Source organism: Mytilus galloprovincialis, chromosome 12, assembly GCF_965363235.1.
Source record: "Mytilus galloprovincialis chromosome 12, xbMytGall1.hap1.1, whole genome shotgun sequence".
Taxonomy (NCBI): Eukaryota; Metazoa; Mollusca; class Bivalvia; order Mytilida; family Mytilidae; genus Mytilus; species Mytilus galloprovincialis.
In genome coordinates, this window is record NC_134849.1 from 13,794,839 (window position 1) to 13,818,379 (window position 23,541).

General features: G+C 32.6%; 1 protein-coding gene across 2 annotated transcripts; it reads left to right on the top strand.

The window, feature by feature from the left end:
• Positions 1 to 586: 586 nt before the first annotated feature.
• Positions 587 to 22,015, top strand: LOC143055092 (hydroxyacid-oxoacid transhydrogenase, mitochondrial-like). 2 transcript variants are annotated; one of them, XM_076228239.1, is made up of 14 exons: positions 587 to 750; positions 1,649 to 1,689; positions 2,226 to 2,269; positions 2,654 to 2,707; positions 3,637 to 3,791; positions 6,716 to 6,912; positions 8,561 to 8,638; positions 9,761 to 9,866; positions 11,163 to 11,318; positions 12,697 to 12,795; positions 15,794 to 15,872; positions 16,845 to 16,941; positions 17,430 to 17,587; positions 21,090 to 22,015. In XM_076228239.1, exons 1-14 carry the CDS (start codon positions 689 to 691, stop codon positions 21,171 to 21,173), a joined length of 1,410 nt encoding a protein of 469 aa, XP_076084354.1. In that variant the 5' UTR covers positions 587 to 688; the 3' UTR covers positions 21,174 to 22,015. The 2 variants fall into 2 exon arrangements, with proteins under 2 accessions (XP_076084354.1, XP_076084353.1); XM_076228238.1 differs by lacking the exon at positions 12,697 to 12,795 and adding an exon at positions 14,825 to 14,923 and having other exon boundaries at positions 588 to 750.
• Positions 22,016 to 23,541: the final 1,526 nt, after the last annotated feature.

Here is a 23,541-nt window from a genome sequence, read left to right on the forward strand (position 1 = left end):
AGTTTTTATAATATGTTTTACTGAGAAAAAAAAGATTAAAACTGGTGTCACCGAAATCGTTTTCTTGCTACACGTATAAATTAAAAAGTCCAAATCATTCCAGTATAATTTTTTTTACTATAAGAGTTATTTCCCCTTAGCTTAGTTGAAAAATTGATTCTAAAACACAAATGTTCGGTTTTGTTTAAATATTTTTATTAATGCAATACATCAGCAAGTTTTCTTCATTTAAAAAAACAGTCTAACCAATTAAATTGCACATTTGTCTTTAAATTTGCAGATTTGGGAAAATAACTATAGACCGATTGGGTACTGCGATAGTACAATCCAAGATGGCGGTATACCATTAATCTGCCTTCTACATCTACATCTACATCCGTAAAGAGTCGGTTGACTCATCACACGAATGTGTTAACCTTAAACTAAGAAATAAAGTTATGTCTTCACAAACTTCTACGTCTTTTTCCAGAGCCCATAGAAATAATCGACAACAAATCAGACATTAAATGAACATTATACCGTACGTTTTCCAAATGACTTTTCATCCGTTTTTGTCGCGATGACAATGGGAGATAATTTCACAATGAAAATAGGAAAATCAGCTGTTCAAAATCTTCAGTGACCTAAATTGTCTGTTATCTTTAGTTCACCTGTCCTTTACCCTGATACCTATTAAGTGTCTCAGCACATGAAAATGGCCTCTACAAGCGTTTCCAGATTTTCTCGGCTACTACGCACAGTTTGTACAAGGTAAATCAAGGAAGCTCATTTCTGACAAGTTGGTGATCCTTGCAAAATTCACTTTTTAAATTGGTTATGGCCCGAGAGCACAGTTATATCTCAGTGCATTTCTTTCAGACATTCCTCAATCGTTGCTATTATTGAGGGATCGAGAACTATCTAAGGGGAGGGGCAGACACATAGTTCAGGTAAAAAAAAAGGGGGGGGGGGGTGCCTGGCACTCAAAAAATGAAAATGAGGAAAAATCCAAAGTACTATAAAGTACTTCAAATGACAAATTTATGGCTATACAGATTTATTCAACTCATTTTCATAGATCAAAGATAATTGTAAATGTAATTTATACCTGTCATGCCTGTCAAAAAACTTTTTTTGGATCTCAAGTCTCCCCCTTTTCTTAATCTTGATTTGCTGATCACATTTAGGCCAAACAAAAAAGTATGTGTGTTTACTGTCACATGTTGAAAAAAAAATAGGGAAGGTAGGTAGGGATTTTTTAAAAATTTTTAATATTTTTTTTACATCGAGTAAATCATGTGACGTCTATGGCATTTTATGGGAGCAACATTGTGACTTTAACAGTCATGACAATGCTTAATCAAAAATGGTCCAAAAAACTTTAGGGTGGGGGATAAAAATTAGTGTAGGTAGGGATACAGTACACACACATACTTTTTTGCTTGGTTTACAAACATATACCATTCACGATTTTACATGTTTTAAGAAATTTATAAGCAGTAAAATACATTGTATATCTTGTCAGATATATTCAAGACAATTTCAAGTTACAAAGTATTGTGTATGTGTATAACTATAACTATACTTGTCAAGACAATTACATTAATCATGAATGGTATATGTAGCTAGGATTGTTGAATAAAACATTCATACATTTTTATGATTTCAGAAAATTTAATCAACCTGAGATAGCTGGGATTCAATTAAAAGGTATAGAGTATATATCTTGATTTTTATTTCAGTTCAAATGACATAAATATAAAGCATGTTAACTTAAGATATATATGACGGATTAGACAACCACAGTGATATGCATTGTACAAAATTGTGCAGATTTGAAAACTTTAAAGTGAAAAAGGAAAACAGGTAGAGGACATCATAGAGTCTTCAACAATAAAAAAAAGTCTTTGAAAGTTATATTGCTGGTGCAGTATCAATTTTCTTGGATTTTGTGGTACCCCTCCAAACACAAAGGACTAGTTTCACATTTACCGAAGGTGCTGAATTCAACTTTGTCAATAAGGTTGAATTTGATTCTTAAATGGATCCATTTCAAAGGTTGCCGGCTGGTATAGGAAGTAAAAAACACTAAAGACTCCCAACATGTTTTAAAATTTGTCAAAGTCAGCACATTTCAAAAAGTGCAAAGGTTAATTTTGAATCACTAGCCACAACAATTTTCTGGATTTGCTGTACAAAAATGGATTTCATGCTGATGTAAAAAATGAATCTTTGATTTTTTTCAGGTCATTTTGGAACTTCTGCTGCAGAGAAAGAATATGCATTTGAGGTGATTTTTGTTTGTTTCTTTCCTTTTTATGCATTATAAGATTTTTCACATATTTATCATGTTTATACCATGTACTTATGAAATCAAAAATAGGTTGAAATTAAAGGATGTTTTATGAATCTAGCAGAAAAATTGATCTCATGAAAAAGGGTTGGTATGGGATACAAAGTAGAGAACAATTGGTTAAGAAAAATAAAGGAAAGCAAAAAATCAACCTAAGATAAATAAAAAACATAGAACCCACCACTGTCGTGACATTTTTCACACTTATTTTCTTTGATATTTAGTTTTGATTCTTTCTTGTTTTCTCTTTAGACATTACATTTTTTTAAACACATTATTCCTATTGAGAGTGAAATGATTTAATTTCATAATATTTTTCAGATGGCTTGCTCAAACATCAGATATGGAGAGGGAGTAACAAAGGAAGTAGGAATGGTAGGTTATAGGTCAATCTGATTTAAATAAAGATCCTGTGTCCATGCATTGCTTACCTAATAAGAAGGGGGCGGGACCTTTTTCTGGACGTCTGGATAGGGTGTTTTTAAGCTCAGGATTTCGGGATTTACCCTTTCTGGATCTGGGATTTCTTTTTTCGAATTTCGGGATGTTGGAATTATTTTTTTTAAATTCGGGACTTCAGGATTTCATGTTTGTAAGCCCAGAATTTCGGGATCAGGACCCCTCCGACCCGCCTCTAATAAGGATCTGACAGTTTAGACTGGTACCAAACTGTTATTGAGTGGCTTGCATATTCAGAAGGCATACTGAATATTTTACGGAGGGAACCAACATACTGACAATGCAGCATTCTACTTTCTGTTTTATGACCTTTCAGGATCCTCTGGTTTTGTTGTAATCATATACAAACCTTAATTTTATTGGCTGATGTGAAACAAACAAAGTGTCATCTGATCCTTGTAAGCTAAGAAGGATGGCTTACAAATTTTTATGATAACTTATATACTGAATCATGTCTTATCATTCCCTTTAATTGAAGCCTAGAAAATTTGATGATTTTTTTTCCATGAGAAATGAGTGTTTTTAAATTTCAAAGTATCAGCAAACAGGAAATGGCCTCACAGCCGATGTTAAAATTACTCATGAACAACTGTGCAAAAAAATTGCTTACACACTACAACTCACCATTATCAAACTGGATACAAAATATTAGATCAATCCGTTCCATAGAAGCCAAAAAACCCCTAAAGGAATGGACAGACAATAGTCCAGCAGATACTTGTGGTTGATATTGGTTGCTGTTATTCATGATATATTTGTGAAAGCAGTTGCTGACAATATTATATTTTTACAAGGACACAATGACCTTTAAGAATAAATGTTATGACAGACATTTTATGTTACAGGATTGTAATAACTTTGGTGCTAAGAAAGTATGTTTGATGACCGACAAACATCTGGTTGATTTAGATTGTGTAAAAACAGTTCTGCAATCATTGGATGACCATAAAGTCAACTATAAACTGTACTCTAATGTCAGAGTGGAGCCCACCAATGAAAGGCAAGTACAAACCCTATGTATTGTTTAAGTGGGGTACATGTAGTTTGATCAAAGACAAATACATAGCAGTGTTCCAGCTAGGATTTGAAAATAGAGGGGCGCGTTTTTAAAAAACACTGAAAAAAATCCAATACTTAATATTACCACATAAAGACATATTTTTAGCAAGCATGTAACTTAGTAAATAGCTATTATATACAAGTTTAAAAATCATTTATTTAGAACATATAAGTTAAAATCAAACTGATAGCAATAAAAGACATCCTTTGTTAGTCTTGTATTATTTTAATTTTAGTTTCTTATGTACAATTTGGAAATTAGTATGGCGTTCATTATCACTGAACTAGTATATATTTGTTTAGGGGCCAGTTGAAGGACGCCTCCGGGTGCGGGAATTTCTCGCTACATTGAAGACCTGTTGGTGACCTTCTGCTGTTGTTTTTTTCTATGGTCGTGTTGTTGTCTCTTTGGCACATTCCCCATTTCCATTCTCAATTTTATTACTATATTCATTTCTCTTTCAGAACTACAGATTTTTCAAAGAAGAGTTCAAATGCAAATAAATAATATTAAACAACAATGACAAATCTTCTGTTTTTCTTTTTGAAGAAGGTTGTCACACATTAGTTTCATCACAGTTTAATTTTACAGTTAATATTTTTGTTAATGTCTGTGTTTTCAAGTTTGCCCTGTGACTTGTCTTTATCAATTTGACCTGAGAGAATATTTTCTCCACCTCTGCTGTACTGAGTGGTTGTACATGTCATATTGCAACACTGAATAGTTTTGCGCAACAAGAGGGTACATGGATAATAGGTTTTTATCCTAATGACAAGGTGAATGAAATAGCTCTAGCAGACTAGATAAGGAACGATCTGTAAGTTCTGCTGAGGACACAAGAGCTATAAAGTCCTGTTATTGAATAAGGAGAGTTTCTATCTCTGTATAACCATACATTGTTTCACTGTTGTCTGTTCAATTCAACAAGCATCTCCGTATACAATGGTATATTTAATGTTGAGCGTATCTAATAAAATCAATAAGTTTGTCAAAACAGATTTCAATCACAAGCACTTGTTTCTATTCATATTGGAAGACCCCCTATCAACGTGTATTTACGGAAATATACGTTGATGGGGGTCTTCCAATGGATAGAAACAAGTGCCTGTGATTTCAATAAGAAAATTGATACAAAAATCGGACTTTCGAGAGCTCCGTAATCGGCACAATAATAAATTATTTCAATTTTGTAAGTTTATTATCAATTCAACAAGCATCTCCGTTTAGGCAGCAACCATTTGATTTTCTGGGGGGGGGGGGGGGGCTATGGTTTTTTTTTGAAAAAAAAGTTTGTTTCCAGTTTTTGGAGAAAAAAATAATTTGTTTTTGATTCTGAGAAAAAAAAATTGTTTGTTTCACCCTCAGCTGCCACCATATGTAATGCTAAAATTGAAAGAAAAAATTTGTTTTCGACTTGTCGCGAAAAAAATAGATTGTTTTTCGCCGCAGGCGGAAAAAAAATTTGTCCAGAAAAAAAAACCATAGCCCCCCCCAGAAAATCAAATGGTTGCTGCCTTACTTCATGTTGAGCGTATTTAATAATATCAATATTAAAGTTAGTCAAAACGGACTTCAATTTAAGAAAAAATGATATAAAAATCGGACTTTCGAGTGCTCCGTAATCGGCGGAATTTACAATAGAAGAACAATTGCGATATTTGATAGAAACCTTTCTTCTAAATGAACGTTATTTTATAAATAACAAATACATTAGAAATGAACACCGTTCACATTTATTTTATAAATTCTATTTTGCATCGTCAGGTGTTAATATAATCAATTCATTTAACTTCGATGTTTGGTGATTCAGGGCAAAGGGATTAGACAGGGTCGTAAATTTCACCTGATTAAGTAATTGACTCCAATCAAATAGGTGATTATATACAGGTAACAAGTGTCAACAATTTTAATCTGTTGTCTTAATGAAGTGTGTGTATAAAGAACTCAACAAAATGGCGACGATATGATGAAAAAAGATCGTTTTTTAAACTTTTTTTCAAAAGGGCACAGAGGGGCGCAGGGGCGCTTAAAAAAGGCAGAGGGGCGCAAAATTTCGGGGGCGGGGCGCGGCGCCCCTCCATTTCATGCTAGCTGGAACACTGCATAGTATACGTTCATCAACCAATAAGAGCTTGTCCCAACACGAGAGCATAGAGGGTGAAAGTCATTCTTAACACCAACAATTGATCGATCTATTTTACATTCATCATGCTTGAAAATGTGATGGAATGTCACTGATTTTAAAATGACTTTAAGATATTGTTATGCCTCTGCAGTTGATGAGAGGGCATTAAGTTTTACTCTTGTCCGTCTGAACGTCTGTTTGTACTTCCCAAAATTGGTTTCTGTTCTCTAACTTTAGTTTGCCTCAAACAAATTTTATGAAACTTATGTCAATGCTTATTACCACAAAACACAGATCAAGTTTGAATTTGGGTAGCGAAATCGCTTTAACCATTCTAGAGTTATTCCCAATAACAAATCTGTTCTCTAACTTTAGTTTGCCTCAAAACAAATGTTATGAAACTTATGTTCAATATTTATTACCACAAAACACATGTCAAGTTTGAATTTTGGTGGCCTCACTTTTCCTGTTATTTAGTTATGCCCCTTTACAAATGGAAAAGTTGCTGAATTTTTCGTTTCCCTTCTCTTACTTAAGATAGTCTCAATCAAATATTATGAAACTTATACACAATGCTTATCATTGCTTATTACCACAATATTTCAATAAAGTTGAATAAAATATTGTTCTCAAGTTTTGTCCCTTTAAAATGTTATAAGCAAGCGGGTGGCATGATCTTATTTTTATGTTAATATCTTTTAATTCTGTAAAAATTTGTATATCCTTTCCTGTTTTGCAGCTTTCAGGCCGCCATAGATTATGCCAAGGAGGAGCAATTTGACTTGTATATTTGTGTAGGAGGCGGGTCAGTGATGGACACATGTAAAGCAGCCAATTTGTATGCCAGCAATCCATCAGCAGAATTGTTAGATTATGTCAATGCCCCTATTGGCAAAGGTTTACCTGTTACTCATACATTGAAGCCACTTATTGCAAGTAAGTACACGAAGGCATACCTGTCAACTGACCTGTATTCTGCGGGTGTGACCAGAGATTTTCACAATTCTGAGGGATCACCCGGAAAACCCGCCGGGTCATTGAAATAACCGGGAATTCCGAAAATGACCCGCTTTCACCCGTATTTCTTAGCCTTGAGATTGATTTCATAAGTAATATTCCTTTGAAATACCGGCAAATTCGTAATTCATCCATGAACAGGAAGTTCATCTAGCTATGTAAACTATCAAATTAAGTGACCCATTAAGTGCATGACTTCACTTGACAGCTTTGACACTTAATTAACACCAATTACCTTAGCTTTAGGTTGTAAATAAATTGCACCATTGGTTTACAAACTGAACTAGAGTTACTTCCCCTTATTTGTCACCTTTCAAAATTATTCCTTAAATTTACGTTTTATGGGTGAAAAAGATTAAATCATAAAAATATAAAATTCAAATACATATTGAAAAATAACTTTTCATTATTTTTATACCTTTATACAATATTTAAAAAAAAGTTGAAAATTGTTTTTTACATTTATACTTCCTTTAACTGTATTACTATATTTTATCATAGTCTAATTTCCTTGTTAAATGAAAAACATTGTGGTTAAAGGCTACATAGTCAATAGTCTTAAACATTTAAGAATTACATTAAAACATGTAAAAGTGTTTGATGATTGTAGTATTTTTTCTCAAAAAGTAAAGCACATAAGACTGAGTTACACAAATTTATAAAAATATTTAAAAGTTAATGAATTAATATTTAATTAGATTTAAAATGACTTAACAAAGTGAACATGCATTGATGTTTTGGTATCTTTGATATACATTATTAGAAAATGTACCATAAATACTGAAATTCAGCTCGAAAAAGTTCGTACGCGTTATGACCTGAGATTTGATTCTTCAATGCAGGTCATGACCTGCATTTTCATCGTCACAGGTTGACAGGTATGTGAAGGAAGAAAAAAAAAAGGGAAAACCTAAGTTGATCAAGGACACCAGTCAGACAGTCAAAACCAGTGATACCATTGTTGGACCAGAAGAATGAGACCTTTTTGTACCAAATGTCCAATAATCGTTTTCTAATTTAAAACAATTGCTAATTGCTCAGATTTTTCTGGTTAATTATAATTTATCTCTGGATCATGTTGATTTAATGTTTAGTGAGTCTTCACTTTGCCATCTTTAGAGGGCAGGCAGCACATTTTTAACTTTGTTGTTTCATTCATAAGCGTCATGTTTTGAAATGATGTTAATGCGTCAAGAACTTTCCCAAATTTTCGCAAAATTCTATTTTATTTTGGTACATTTTCCTGAGCTCTAGTGCATTAATTTTTTTTTGTTATGCCTCAGAATATAAATAAGGGTTCTGCAGATTTAATTTCAATTACAATTTTTAACACAGCAAAATCGACAAACGTTTGTATATAGGTAACAATACATGTGGATTTATGTGGGAGGCATATTTTAACAGCCATTATTATGTATATCTCTGAGTCTGCCCTAAATATATATATATCAAGAATTTCATCAGGGTATTGTTTACAAAGCGATAGAAGCACGTCATATTAGAATTATAGTTTTGTTTTGTCAGTAATGTTTGCATTAATTCCATATCATCCTTTAATTATTTTCAGTAACAACAACAGCAGGAACAGGAAGTGAAACAACAGGAACATCAGTGTTTGATTACCTCCCCTTGAAATCTAAAACAGGTTTGTGTGTTACTATGTTACAGTATAATAGAATGTAAAGCAATGATTTTCTTATACAGCATTTCTTCAAGAGCCTGAAATGCAATGGGTACTCACTTGTTAACTTAAGTCACAGTCTTGTGTATAAAATTACAATGGCTTATTTGTCAATTTTCATCTAAGGAAAATTATATTGTTAAAAAATCCAGCATAAAACAGTCCTATATATTTTTATTTTGGTAATAAAGGCTGGAATTATATTTACAAAAACATATATAGTTGTAAGTTGATGAAATTCAAAATCGTGACCTTTTGAAATACCAAAATATAAGTATCAATAAGATGTAGAACTATATCTCTAAATTACTGAGTAATTATACATGTTTAGTTATGTGTAAAATCATTTTAAATAAAATCAAAAACAGAACCGATAACGACAATATTCAAAGATCACACTTTCGTTCAAATCTTTAAGAACAATTGCCATAAGCTGATATAGATCATGTCTAAGGAATGTACTTACGTGAAATTTCTAAATCTAGAATTTAAAATTGATACTTTCAAATATTGACTTCAGGGAATTTGTAGAACTGTTACATATCAGCGAAATTCATGTTTTATAACGATATTATTTCCCTGTAACCAATTCTTATTTCATATATAGTCAAGGGAAATAACATCTGATAGGTAATTAGTACATACATTATCATGATTGCAGAATATTAATTAACCCATATTCCAAACTTTGCTCTAGCATGTCTAGGACTGACCTGATTGTTTAGCCGATTGACCTATTGACATTTGCAATAAAAATTAGCTTCTGCTTTGTGACATCATATAATTTAACTAATTAATAAATAGTGTAAAATCCAGAACCTCACCTAAGTACATCCTTAATTAAAGTAGCAAACGGCCAGAATTGTCAGAAATTAACTAATAAAATATAAATGCTTTTTTTAAGGGGGAAATAACTCTTACAGAACTTAAATTTAAAAAAAAAGTTGCATTCTGAAATGTAGTAGCCCCTTTTAACTAAGCAATACCACAACTGTATTTTATTATATCTATAAGGGAAATAACTCTTACTAATTTAGAGAAATAGAATGAGGACTTTTACAATATATTAATTTACCTTTATTGTAGGAATATCCAATAGAGCTATTCGACCAACATTAGGCATTGTAGACCCTCTACATTTACGTACTATGCCAGAAAGAGTAGCAGCTTATAGTGGTATAGATGTATTATGGTTAGTTTAAAATAATAAAAAAAGACAGATATTTTGTCAAGGACACAAATTTAAAAATATTTAAACTTTGATTTTGTAACTATTTAAAAATATTCTTGTAGTAAAAAACCATTATTAAAAATGCTTTTAAAGATATTGAAGAAGGCCAGTGGTGGAAACATCTTAAATTATGGTTTATTACTACAGTAATGTATTATATGTTTCCTATTGAAATATCTGAAACAAGTATTTGAAAATAGACATGAGAGAATCATTTTAAAGAAATAATATATTAACAGCCCTATGAATGTCAAATATGGGAGCTAAATATTTGAAATGTATATTCTCATCTTAATTATTTAACATAAACATTCAGAGCAATTGCAGTCTAAAATTTTTAATTTGTTTTTTTACTGAAAAATGACAATGGCTAAGTAGCATTAAAAAATGTTAAATTAATGTTGATAAAAAGAAATTACAATTTATTATTAATACTTTTGTGATGAAGGTCATTATAGTGGATATCTGCATGATCATACTAAAAAAATGTTGATTTCATGATGAAGAAAAAAAAAATGAAAAACAGAAATTGCTTTTGCACCAAATTACACAAAACATATAGTAATAAATGACCTTCATGCATGAAAACATATAAAATAAAAATTACAAACACTTGACATTAAAGTAATCTGTCATCACCCTCTTTGAACTAATTTGTCCAGTGGTAATACTTATATTAGTAATTTTATACACTTAAAAAAGTAAGAAATGTTTACTTGTTTGAATAAATTTATCATAATTTCATTTCCTTATCAATTTTGAATGATATTACCTTTTTATTCTTTTAAGAAAGAAAAAAATATAGATGAAATTTTTATACAGCCCCTGATATTATTTTATTTTGGGGGTTAAAAAATGTCCTTAACATTCTTGTGTTGCTTTTTATTTTCTTCTATTTGGAGTTTAACAATTTATTTGAAGAACTAACAAAATATTTATTACCTTATATAAGTATAACAAATCTGAATGACTAAGGGAGATAACTCTGCTTCCCAAATTATTTCCCTATTCCAGTAAATAGAAAAAAAATACTTCCCCTGACTGTAAATAGACTTGTTAATTAATTTGGTGACTGCCAATCATGATTTTAGCTACCATAGTACTAATTTCTTCTTTCTTTTTTTTGGTCATACAGCGGTTCAACTATTCCAGATCTTTGAATTTCAAATATTCGTTTTGAGCATTCCATGAGGACAGTACATTCAGGAAAGCACTTAAGAAGTATGAAATTCATAAAGTATTGTTTTTGTTTTTCAGTCATGCTATTGAGTCCTACACAGCAATACCCTACAGAGACAGAGTAACTGGAAGACCTGCCAATCCAAACTTAAGACCCGCCTACCAAGGTTGTAATCCAATCAGTGATATCTGGTGCATGCATGCTTTAAAGATGACAAACAAATATCTTAAAAGGTATGCATATGCAAACTGAAAGTTGGTTAATAAGATTTGGAAAAAGGAATGTCAATATAATTTTTTCTGAGCAAAACTTCATGTAATACCCAATGAGGTGATGAAGACTCTATTTATTTGGGGGTAAAAGGTTAAAAGAGCTTAGCAACCATTAATAGACTGAATTTTGAAAAGGATAACTACTGTTAATCACATGTGTAAATCAAAATAATATTGCAAGGTTTTTATTTATCCGACAGTATCAGGTTGTCAAAAATAAAAAGTTGCATTCTTGTATTCATAATATTTAGTAGTAAAATTCCATTATAAAGTATTTGTACACCTTTACAGTGTTTTCCCCAGACCGTTTTAGCGCTGCGATTTTCAGCGCTATTACAATTTCCCGCTGTCCTATTGCACTGACCGCAGCGCTATCTAGTGCAAGCGCGTCGCTATATTTTTTTCGTAATTTTCAATTTTTTTTTGTAATTTTCAAATTTCCTGCTTATTTTTCACTTCGGATCTATTGATCGACTGGTTTACTATTTCTGAATGAATTATTTCCGTTGTATTAAGTAACTCCGCAGGACCAGTCTAATAAATTTTACAAAATAGCAACGGTGACCTATAGTTGTTAATTTCTGTGTCATTTTGGTCTTTTGTGGATAGTTGTCTCATTGGCAATCATACCACATCTTCTTTTTTATATTTGAAAGATCAAAATAAACAAAGATTTCAACATTGACATCTATTTTTTTTTCATTTAAAGAATATATAGAGGCATACATATGATTAGAAACAAACCCCAAGCTGATACGACTTGTGAAATTTCACTTTCTCGATGTCCAGCTATGATGAGGCCATATTATAAAACGTTAAGGTCAGAAAAATGAGAAATCTTTCTGCTAAAAAATGTCTATTCTTATAAAATGTCGTAAGGTGAACAGTACACTGCTACAATGGTTACAAAATCAAACAGAAGCTGACAATGAGTTTATTGTTGGTCCTACATGTCCTGTTAGTAATAACAAATCTTCACATAGGTAGTCTGGTGTAGACCCATCATGGAAAAAGACTTCTCCTTCAGTTTTATACACAGATAGAATGAGGATTAAAGATATGAATTTACAATGGAGAAAAAAAGACTTTTTATATCATGTATATCCAGTCAATAACTTTAACAAAGGGGTACATTGTAACTTCCATAAGAATGATGAGGACATCATTACAAGAGAAAACATCAATAGCATAATATAATAAAAACACATAACAAATCAATTACAAACAAACTGTGCGCCGCGATAAAGTTACTTTTTTTATTAAGTGTTGTCCATGATTTTTATTTAATTATATATATAGAATATTAGCTAATGAAATTAATGAATATTTCAATTCAAAGAGCAGTTTATGATGCAGATGACGATGAAGCCAGACAAAATATGGGATTGGCATCAGCGTATGCTGGCATTGGGTTTGGTAATGGAGGTGTTCATTTGTGGTACGATTGAATACCACATTTCATGATTTTTTTTTTTGATTTTTTAATGGTTCTTTGGTTGGAAGTGATAAGATGGAATACATTAATTATTTATCTTAAAATTTTCATTTTAAGTTAAACAAAATTTAAAGGCTTTGAAAATACAATTTAAAATTTTTTTGACATACAATTCTTGACAATTGGTGCTATAATCAATACCAATTATGATAAAACATATCAAAGTATAAAGAAATTATTCAAAACTAAGGTTCAAACTGCCATGGTCAAATGTATCCTTCTATGAATTGGCCTATTTAATGTGTTTTATTTAAGATTGACCTTTACAAAGAATTAATCTATATTTTTAATGTATTCCATTTTTTATTGATTAGCTTGCTTACTGTGAATTCTTTTTATGTGTAGTATTCCTATTTTCGTGCATTTCATGGGTTCAGGTAAACTATGAAATGAAATATGTTCAACAAAATACTGAATTTCAATAGTCTTGTTTTTTTTACTTTGGTAAAACTACAAATTTGAATAGTAACAATTTAGCAATTTTTTTGTAAATCAACAAAAATTGGTTACCACAAAAATAAATGAATTCATAGTATTTTGATAGATTTATTGCTCTTATCATTTTAGACATTTGTAAATTTACTAAAATGGGTTAAAATTTGGATTGACATTTTCTAAAAGCAATGTGTGTCAAATGGGGAAAGTATTTTTTACGAAAAATGCAACAATTCTGTTAAGAATTGGAAACTTTTTATCACTGAAAATATATAATGGATATCTTTGATAACACCAAAGTGATTCCAAACTGTAATGATTATTGCAATACTTCTAATTGTGTGGTTACATGAGCATCTGTGATCATGTTTATGTATGTTACTGCTTGCCTTGACTTTGTACTTTCTAGAATTGTAGATGTGATGGTAAACTAACAGCAAACCAATTCTCTTTATTTTAATATTGACTAATATGATTAATAGCATGACTTTTTTTCTTTAATAACTGGTGGTCTTTGAATGCATTATTTGTGTTATTATACTTTACTATAGCAACCACTTATAGAATTATTAAGATGTAACTGTAATTTACTGTATGATTTTCATTGTTTTTGGCGCACATTTGCATGTCAAAATAACAACCTTTCCTTGATTTAATAATTTTGATTATACACCTTTCGTGATGGCCATAATTGTAGATCATGTATGGAGGAAATTATTTAAAGGGAAAATATGTAATGTACAATGTACTTTTCTTAGGGAATTAATTTTATAAATTGTTATATGCAAATTTCAGGGCCATGACTTTTAAAGTTCCCATTTGAGATGTTGTAAATAATAAAGCTGAGAAAATTGTGAAAAATTATGACCAAAAAAAGGTCTCACAAAAAATGAGGACCTTGCATTTAAATTTTTTATAGCATGATAATTTTCTGCATGCAGCATTTCCAAATTCTTTTGCAATTATAAAGCACATACAACTTTTTCAATCTAAGATACTATTTGTTAAGTGTAAATATCTGTTTTTTTCTAACTGAAAGTTAGCACTCAATAATTTAAACTACTTTAACATTATATATCCAATCATATACCGGTAATATAAATATATCATATTCTAAGGCTAACAGTTATATGTACAGTGTAAACAAATTATTTTTTGTGAGTAATTTATGTTCGAGATTTAAGGGGTTAGAACAATATTGTGAATATAGGCTGGATAGAAACAGACCAACTTTAAGTTAATATCACCAAAAATAAGTTCAATGTAGAAAAAAAATTATCTGAAAAAAAGTCAAGAAAGTTCATTGAGTTATGATTGCTTTTTGCTATTTCTTTGCATCTGGCTTTAAAAAAAGATTACGATATTAGAAAATGATCTTCTTAAAAATTATTTTTGTAGTTAATGTGGGATTTAATCTATACACTATTTTGTCAGAGTTGCAACCAACAGTGATCAATGGATTCATGAAATCCCCCACCCCCCTCACCCCCCCCCAAAAAAAGAAATGTATTTCAGATTTACCCGTATTTTACTTCAGAGCTGTTTACGACAAAGGCGATGTTGAGGCTAGATCAGAAATGCACATGGCAAGCTGTTATGCTGGTATTGGGTTTGGTAATAGTGGAACCCATTTATGGTAGGAAGAAGATAAAATCAAATAAAAAAGACTGGAACAAACTATTCCAAATAGAATTTAACAAACAATAAGAGTACATTTAAATGACCTATTTACTTGGAAACCCACATGTACATAATGAACAACTGTTGGTGATTGCATGTATTAACCACTTTTTATTTTTGCATGAGAGATCAATGAAAAGTTTGTCTCATTTTTTTTCAAAAACATATATTCTAACTTACCACATAACACAGATTATTTAAATTCTGTTTTATATTAATGCATACAAATCATCATGATCATTGATGGAACTTACTATTATAAAACACATAACAGATTAAGAAAGAGTTGTCTCCATTACAAGGTCTTCTGCCTTAAATATTGCTTCTTTGAAATACTCATTTACTACTTCTGAGCTGTTTGTTATGAATGTGTTATGGATGTTTGATGCAATGCTTCAAGCTTTCTGGCTGGTATTTGACTTTTGGATAACTTATGCATTTTACTGCTTACACTTTTATAAATCTACAATAATTAGCTGTTTGAAACTTTATCCATAATAACATAACTTATTCCTTTCTTAATTTGATATATGAAGCTATTTTCAATTTAATTATGTTTTTGTAAAATTGTGAAACAGATAACCAGATTTGAGAAATTTTTATTCATATCATAACCAGATTTGAGAAATTTTTATACATTCATGATATGATGCATGAAATTCAATACGTTTGAGAACTGATAAATTGGTATAAAAACTTAACTTTATCAACATGTAATGCTTAATTTAAAGTTTTTTCATTTGATTTCATTCTTTTTTAATGAGTGATTATTCAGCAGTCCACTTATAACCTTGAAATCAAGATATTTATATATTTTATATTTTAGCCATGGAATGTCATATCCTATCTCAGGACTGGTTAAGAATTTCAAATCCAAAGATTATGATGATGATCATCCTATGGTGGTAAGATTCATTGATAATTACAATGCAACATTGTTTGTTACGTTCATTTTGATTGGATAACGTCACAAATTTTCATGACATAAAATCACAATTGATGCTGTGAAAACATAAGGGCAAAAAATGTATGATTTAGGTTTGTTTTCTATCAGTTTCATGAAAGTGGAGCTAACAATATGGTTTTTAAGCTCCAATGGCATCAATTGGTGATTTGATGGTCACGAATACTTGTTGGCTGACTTCACTAAAGCTTTGCAAGTAAACTTAATTTGTAACCATCAAATCACTAATTAAAGCCGTCGGAGCTTAAAATACAATACAGTTATCTCCTTATTATTATGTGGAAAAAATATAGATCTATTATTAGGTAAAAACTGCTAGAAAATAAGATTGATTGATTTTTGTCAGACTCTGATGTAGGCTTATGTTGTAATTTCTCTTCTCCACAGAGAAGATTCTTTAAAAAAATTCAGTTCTGTGCATATATTTAATAAATCAAAAGTGTTTAAACCTTTATTCGACAGTGCTCTTGTTTTATATCTACACAAATGGTTAAACTCAGTCACTTGTTAATAGTCTAAACATGTGCAATATCACTGAACAGAGATTTGAAAACCTCAATTTGCAGCAGATTAGAGATATTGACCTATTAAAATGAGAAGTGATATTTCTTAAGAGGGAAAATGTCCAGTAAAGTTAGCAAAAACTCAGACACATATGAACATTTTCTAATACAATGTATCCAGAATATAATTTATTAATTTTCGTGGATACCAATATTCATGGATTTCGGAAAACTTAAATGTTCAGGGATATTTAATTTTGTGGTTTTGAAGAATTCAGCATATAAGTTTTCAGAAAATTTTTCATTTGTTGAACATTTAATATCATAATTCACCTGTTCACGAAAATAAGGAATATTAGTGAAGTCACCATAGTGTGACAATAAATGACCCATGTTTTATTTTCTTATAGCCACATGGACTATCTGTTATAGTGTCTGCCCCTGCTGTGTTCAACTTTACTGCTCCAGCTTGTCCAGAGCGCCATCTACAAGCAGCAGAGTTTTTGGGTAAGTATCAGAGATGATTTGATTTTCAGTTATTTTTTCCTATAAGAAAATATTTAAGAACTTTTGTTAAATCATCTTAAATTATACATGGTTATTCTGTTACAGTAGTGAACTTAACACTATAACTGAATAGTTAAACTTATGGTGAACAAACTACGAAATGTTACTAGGTAAACAAATTTAGACATGAGAAGAAAAATATTTCAATATTGCAAGAAACAAAAAGGAATGATATTAATATTTACCCCAAAACAGGATAACCAATGATGGAAAATAGGAATTAAGAGAAAATAGTGTAATCAAGGATCAAAAGATAGGGATAAGAGAAATTGTTTGACCTATAATAGAAAGATAGGAATAAAGAGAAACAGGTGTGAACAATGATAGCATGATTTGAATAAAGTAAAATTTTAAATTATACAAAGTCAGACAAAGTCAGACAAATATATTTACCATGAAATCAAGCTTTAATTGTATTTTCATCACAGGTGTTGATATCACAAATAAAAGAAAGGAAGATGCTGGTCCAATTTTATCAGACAGACTTAGACAAATCATGCAAGACTTAGAAATGCCTGATGGTCTGGCTGCATTTGGATACACATCAGCAGACATACCAGCTCTAGTCAAGGGAACATTACCTCAGGTATGTGTTAAAGGGGATACACAGCAGACATACCAGCTCTAGTCAAGGGAACATTACCTCAGGTATGTGTTAAAGGGGATACACAGCAGACATACCTGCTCTAGTCAAGGGAACATTACCACAGGTATGTGTTAAAGGGGATACACATCAGCAGACATACCAGCTCTAGTCAAGGGAACATTACCACAGGTATGTGTTAAAGATACACATCAGCAGACATACCAGCTCTAGTCAAGGGAACATTACCTCAGGTATGTGTTAAAGGGGATACACATCAGCAGACATACCAGCTCTAGTCAAGGGAACATTACCTCAGGTATGTGTTAAAGGGGATACACATCAGCAGACATACCAGCTCTAGTCAAGGGAACATTACCTCAGGTATGTGCTAAAGGGGATACACATCAGCAGACATACCAGCTCTAGTCAAGGGAACATTACCACAGGTATGTGTTAAAGATACACATCAGCAGACATACCAGCTCTAGTCAAGGGAACATTACCTCAGGTATGTGTTAAAGGGGATACACATCAGCAGACATACCAGCTTTAGTCAAGGGAACATTACCTCAGGTATGTGTTAAAGGGGATACACATCGGCAGACATACCAGCTCTAGTCAAGGGAACATTACCTCAGGTATGTGTTAAAGGGGATACACATCAGTAGACATACCAGCTTTAGTCAAGGGAACATTACCTCAGGTATGTGTTAAAGGGGATACACATCGGCAGACATACCAGCTCTAGTCAAGGGAACATTACCTCAAGTATGTGTTAAAGGGGATACACATCAGCAGACATACCAGCTCTAGTCAAGGGAACATTACCACAGGTATGTGTTAAAGGGGATACACATCAGCAGACATACCAGCTCTAGTCAAGGGAACATTACCTCAGGTATGTGTTAAAGGGGATACACATCAGCAGACATACCAGCTTTAGTCAAGGGAACATTACCACAGGTATGTGTTAAAGGGGATACACATCAGCAGACATACCAGCTCTAGTCAAGGGAACATTACCTCAGGTATGTGTTAAAGGGGATACACATCAGCAGACATACCAGCTCTAGTCAAGGGAACATTACCTCAGGTATGTGTTAAAGGGGATACACATCAGCAGACATACCAGCTTTAGTCAAGGGAACATTACCTCAGGTATGTGTTAAAGGGGATACACATCAGCAGACATACCAGCTCTAGTCAAGGGAACATTACCACAGGTATGTGTTAAAGATACACATCAGCAGACATACCAGCTCTAGTCAAGGGAACATTACCTCAGGTATGTGTTAAAGGGGATACACATCAGCAGACATACCAGCTCTAGTCAAGGAAACATTACCACAGGTATGTGTTAAAGGGGATACACATCAGCAGACATACCAGCTCTAGTCAAGGGAACATTACCACAGGTATGTGTTAAAGGGGATACACATCAGCAGACATACCAGCTCTAGTCAAGGGAACATTACCTCAGGTATGTGTTAAAGGGGATACACATCAGCAGACATACCAGCTCTAGTCAAGGGAACATTACCTCAGGTATGTGTTAAAGGGGATACACATCAGCAGACATACCAGCTCTAGTCAAGGAAACATTACCACAGGTATGTGTTAAAGGGGATACACATCAGCAGACATACCAGCTCTAGTCAAGGGAACATTACCACAGGTATGTGTTAAAGATACACATCAGCAGACATACCAGCTCTAGTCAAGGGAACATTACCTCAGGTATGTGTTAAAGGGGATACACATCAGCAGACATACCAGCTTTAGTCAAGGGAACATTACCTCAGGTATGTGTTAAAGGGGATACATATCAGCAGACATACCAGCTCTAGTCAAGGGAACATTACCTCAGGTATGTGTTAAAGGGGATACACAGCAGACATACCAGCTCTAGTCAAGGGAACATTACCACAGGTATGTGTTAAAGGGGATACACAGCAGACATACCAGCTCTAGTCAAGGGAACATTACCACAGGTATGTGTTAAAGATACACATCAGCAGACATACCAGCTCTAGTCAAGGGAACATTACCACAGGTATGTGTTAAAGGGGATACACATCAGCAGACATACCAGCTCTAGTCAAGGGAACATTACCTCAGGTATGTGTTAAAGGGGATACACATCAGCAGACATACCAGCTTTAGTCAAGGGAACATTACCACAGGTATGTGTTAAAGGGGATACACATCAGCAGACATACCAGCTCTAGTCAAGGGAACATTACCTCAGGTATGTGTTAAAGGGGATACACATCAGCAGACATACCAGCTCTAGTCAAGGAAACATTACCACAGGTATGTGTTAAAGATACACATCAGCAGACATACCAGCTCTAGTCAAGGGAACATTACCTCAGGTATGTGTTAAAGGGGATACACATCAGCAGACATACCAGCTTTAGTCAAGGGAACATTACCTCAGGTATGTGTTAAAGGGGATACATATCAGCAGACATACCAGCTCTAGTCAAGGGAACATTACCTCAGGTATGTGTTAAAGGGGATACACAGCAGACATACCAGCTCTAGTCAAGGGAACATTACCACAGGTATGTGTTAAAGGGGATACACAGCAGACATACCAGCTCTAGTCAAGGGAACATTACCACAGGTATGTGTTAAAGATACACATCAGCAGACATACCAGCTCTAGTCAAGGGAACATTACCACAGGTATGTGTTAAAGGGGATACACATCAGCAGACATACCAGCTTTAGTCAAGGGAACATTACCTCAGGTATGTGCTAAAGGGGATACACATCAGAAGACATACCAGCTCTAGTCAAGGGAACATTACCTCAGGTATGTGTTAAAGGGGATACACATCAGCAGACATACCAGCTCTAGTCAAGGGAACATTACCTCAGGTATGTGCTAAAGGGGATACACATCAGAAGACATACCTGCTCTAGTCAAGGGAACATTACCTCAGCTATGTGTTAAAGGGGATACACATCAGCAGACATACCAGCTCTAGTCAAGGGAACATTACCTCAGGTATGTGTTAAAGATACACATCAGCAGACATACCAGCTCTAGTCAAGGGAACATTACCTCAGGTATGTGTTAAAGGGGATACACATCAGCAGACATACCTGCTCTAGTCAAGTGAACATTACCTCAGGTATGTGTTAAAGATACACATCAGCAGACATACCTGCTCTAGTCAAGGGAACATTACCTCAGGTATGTGCTAAAAGGGGATAAGTTGAAACAAGGATGGTTAGAAAATTGTTCAATGACATTAAAATGCTGGGTTATTTCATTAAATGTTTTGCACACTCCCGATGATATGAGACAATAAAAATACAATGCATCAGTTAAGGATGTTCACTACTCTTAGTTTTGACATTTTGTCAGATATTGGGAATCCTCTAGTTTTATCCATGAAGTGCCAATAAGAATTTTCCCATAATTTTATTGTGTTTAAAATTGAACTTTTTTATTTTTTCGTCTTAACACAATTTTCTATTTAAATTTCAGCATAGAGTTAATAAATTGTCACCAAGACCACAGACAGAGGACGACTTCGCAATGTTGTTTGAAAACAGTATGAAGAATTACTAATGAAGTTGTTATAACAATTCTTATGCAATGAACAAATGTAGTGATTTTTATAGATAATCAGATGTAGCAAATACAGGGTAATTGTTCTGGTACTTATCAATATTGTTTATTCTTATCGATCTGATAGGAATGAATTAGTAGTAGTGGGGTACCAGCAATACACCAATATTTACGTATCCCATTCAGTGGTGTAAACTCTTCAATAACAGCTCTATTATTTTCATGTCTTTTTAAATAATTAAAAAAAAAATGAAATCCTTAACTTCATATAACATCTGGTAGTTTCAAGCCAAACAGTAACCATTGAGAAGTAAACACATGTAAATTGGATTCTTATGTTTAGGAAACAAGTGTTTTTCTTTTTCTCTCCTATCACATTGTTTTGTTTTTAAATATCTCACTTCCCATAAAAAATATTTTTAATTTTCAATCCATGCTTAATAAGTTAGAAAATGTAATCAAGTTGTATATTACTGAATACTTTCAATCATCTATTTTGTATTGTCCTTGTTGCTTCAGTATAGTTGACTAACTTTTAGGGTTAGTTCAATATTTCTGTTGTTGCTTAGTTACATTTCATAACTGTCTGTAAATTCTAGTCTTGTTTTACAGTGATATATAGTTACATTGTAACATTGTATACTGTAAACCTACACTGTTATGTATATTATATATGCAAGTGTCTTTGTTTGTTTGATTTGAAAGATTTGAACTGATTTAAATTTTTTGAATGCACTATTATGTCAATCAGATTTTAGATATATATATATATATTTGTTAATCACAAAATTGTTAAGAGCTTTGATATAATACAATTTATAGATAATAATTATATGTGTTTATTTGATGCCTGATGTTTTCCTAAACATCAAACAGAAATTGTAACAACCCAGTCCCCAAAAGTCTTCTTACTTTATTTGATTTTTTTATGTTTTTGAACCAAGCTTCACTAATTAGTTTTTCGAACAGAAAAAATGTGTCTACTTTCAAAAATAAAGCTTTCAGTGGCCATGTGCTACCTTTCCTCGTCAGTTTTAATCTAGCGGCGTACTACAGTACATGATATATAAGGCATGGAGATGTTATTGTTACAGATCAGCTCAATTATCTATAGTAAAGGATCCTATAAATTAATGCAAGATACAGTCACAGAAAATAGTTATATTAATAAGTACGTCTGAGTCAGTGACAACTCTACAACAGATTTATCCATCGGATCACCATTAATGATGGTGATACATTGCTGTGTACATTATGTATATACAACTCATCTAAACATCAACCCAACAATGTTAGATCTGTAAATTTGCTTTTGCAAATTTTTTGTTCTTCCCTCGCCGGGATTCGAACCCATGCTACTGAGGTATCGTGACACCAAATCTGCTGCACTGTAGCCGTCCCGCTAGACCACACGACCACCTGGACTTCACAAAAAATAAAGCTTTCGTTGGCCGTGTGTTACCTTTCCTCGTCAGTTTTAATCTAGCGGCGTACTACAGTACATGATATATAAGGCATGGAGATGTTATTGTTACAGATCAGCTCAACTATCTATAGTAAAGGATCCTACAAATTAATGCAAGATACAGTCACAGAAAATAGTTATATTAATAAGTACGTCTGAGTCAGTGACAACTCTACAACAGATTTATCCATCGGATCACTAGTAATGATGGTGATACATTGCTGTGTACGTTATGTATATACAACTCGTCTAAACATCAACCCAACAATGTTAGATCTGTAAATTTGCTTTCGCAAAGGATCCTACAAATTAATGCAAGATACACAATAAACTATATAACAATAAACTTGAAAAATTAAATATATGACGGTTTGTTTATATCTTACTTTGGAATTTCAAACAAAGATTACGAATGGATTCCTTAAAAAGAACTAAAATCACAAAAATACCGAACTTTGAGGAAAACTCAAAACACAAGTCCCTTATCAAATGGCGAAAATTTCAAATCAAAAGCTCAAATACAAGAAACTAATTGAAAACAACTGTCAAATTCCTGACTTGGTACAGACATTATTATGTAGACAATGGTAGATGAAAACTGGTGTTATAGCTATCTAAACCGCGATCTTTAAATTTATCCAAATATCTAAAGTGTCCCAATGAACAACTAAAATTGTATTTAATTAGTAATCAACAGTATACGGGCCTCTGTCAACTTCTAGTGTATCAGCAATCAACTTAAATTTGAATTGATTGTGATGCTTACTTCTCTAGGGGTGGTATGGATCAGATGAATATGTGAATACTTAAACAAATCAAAGATCTCTTAGATAACATATCATATAAGTATCCCCCCTTACTTGACATCAGTCCTCTAAATTTACTTTTCATACAATACTAAAT

Excerpts from the sequence above, each read along its gene's own strand:
- LOC143055092 (XM_076228239.1), top strand. The coding sequence starts at position 689 with ATGAAAATGGCCTCTACAAGCGTTTCCAGATTTTCTCGGCTACTACGC. Across the intron at positions 8,639-9,760 it reads CCCCTTGAAATCTAAAACAG|GAATATCCAATAGAGCTATT; the intron begins GTTTGTGTGTTA and ends CCTTTATTGTAG. Across the intron at positions 11,319-12,696 it reads ACAAACAAATATCTTAAAAG|AGCAGTTTATGATGCAGATG; the intron begins GTATGCATATGC and ends TTCAATTCAAAG.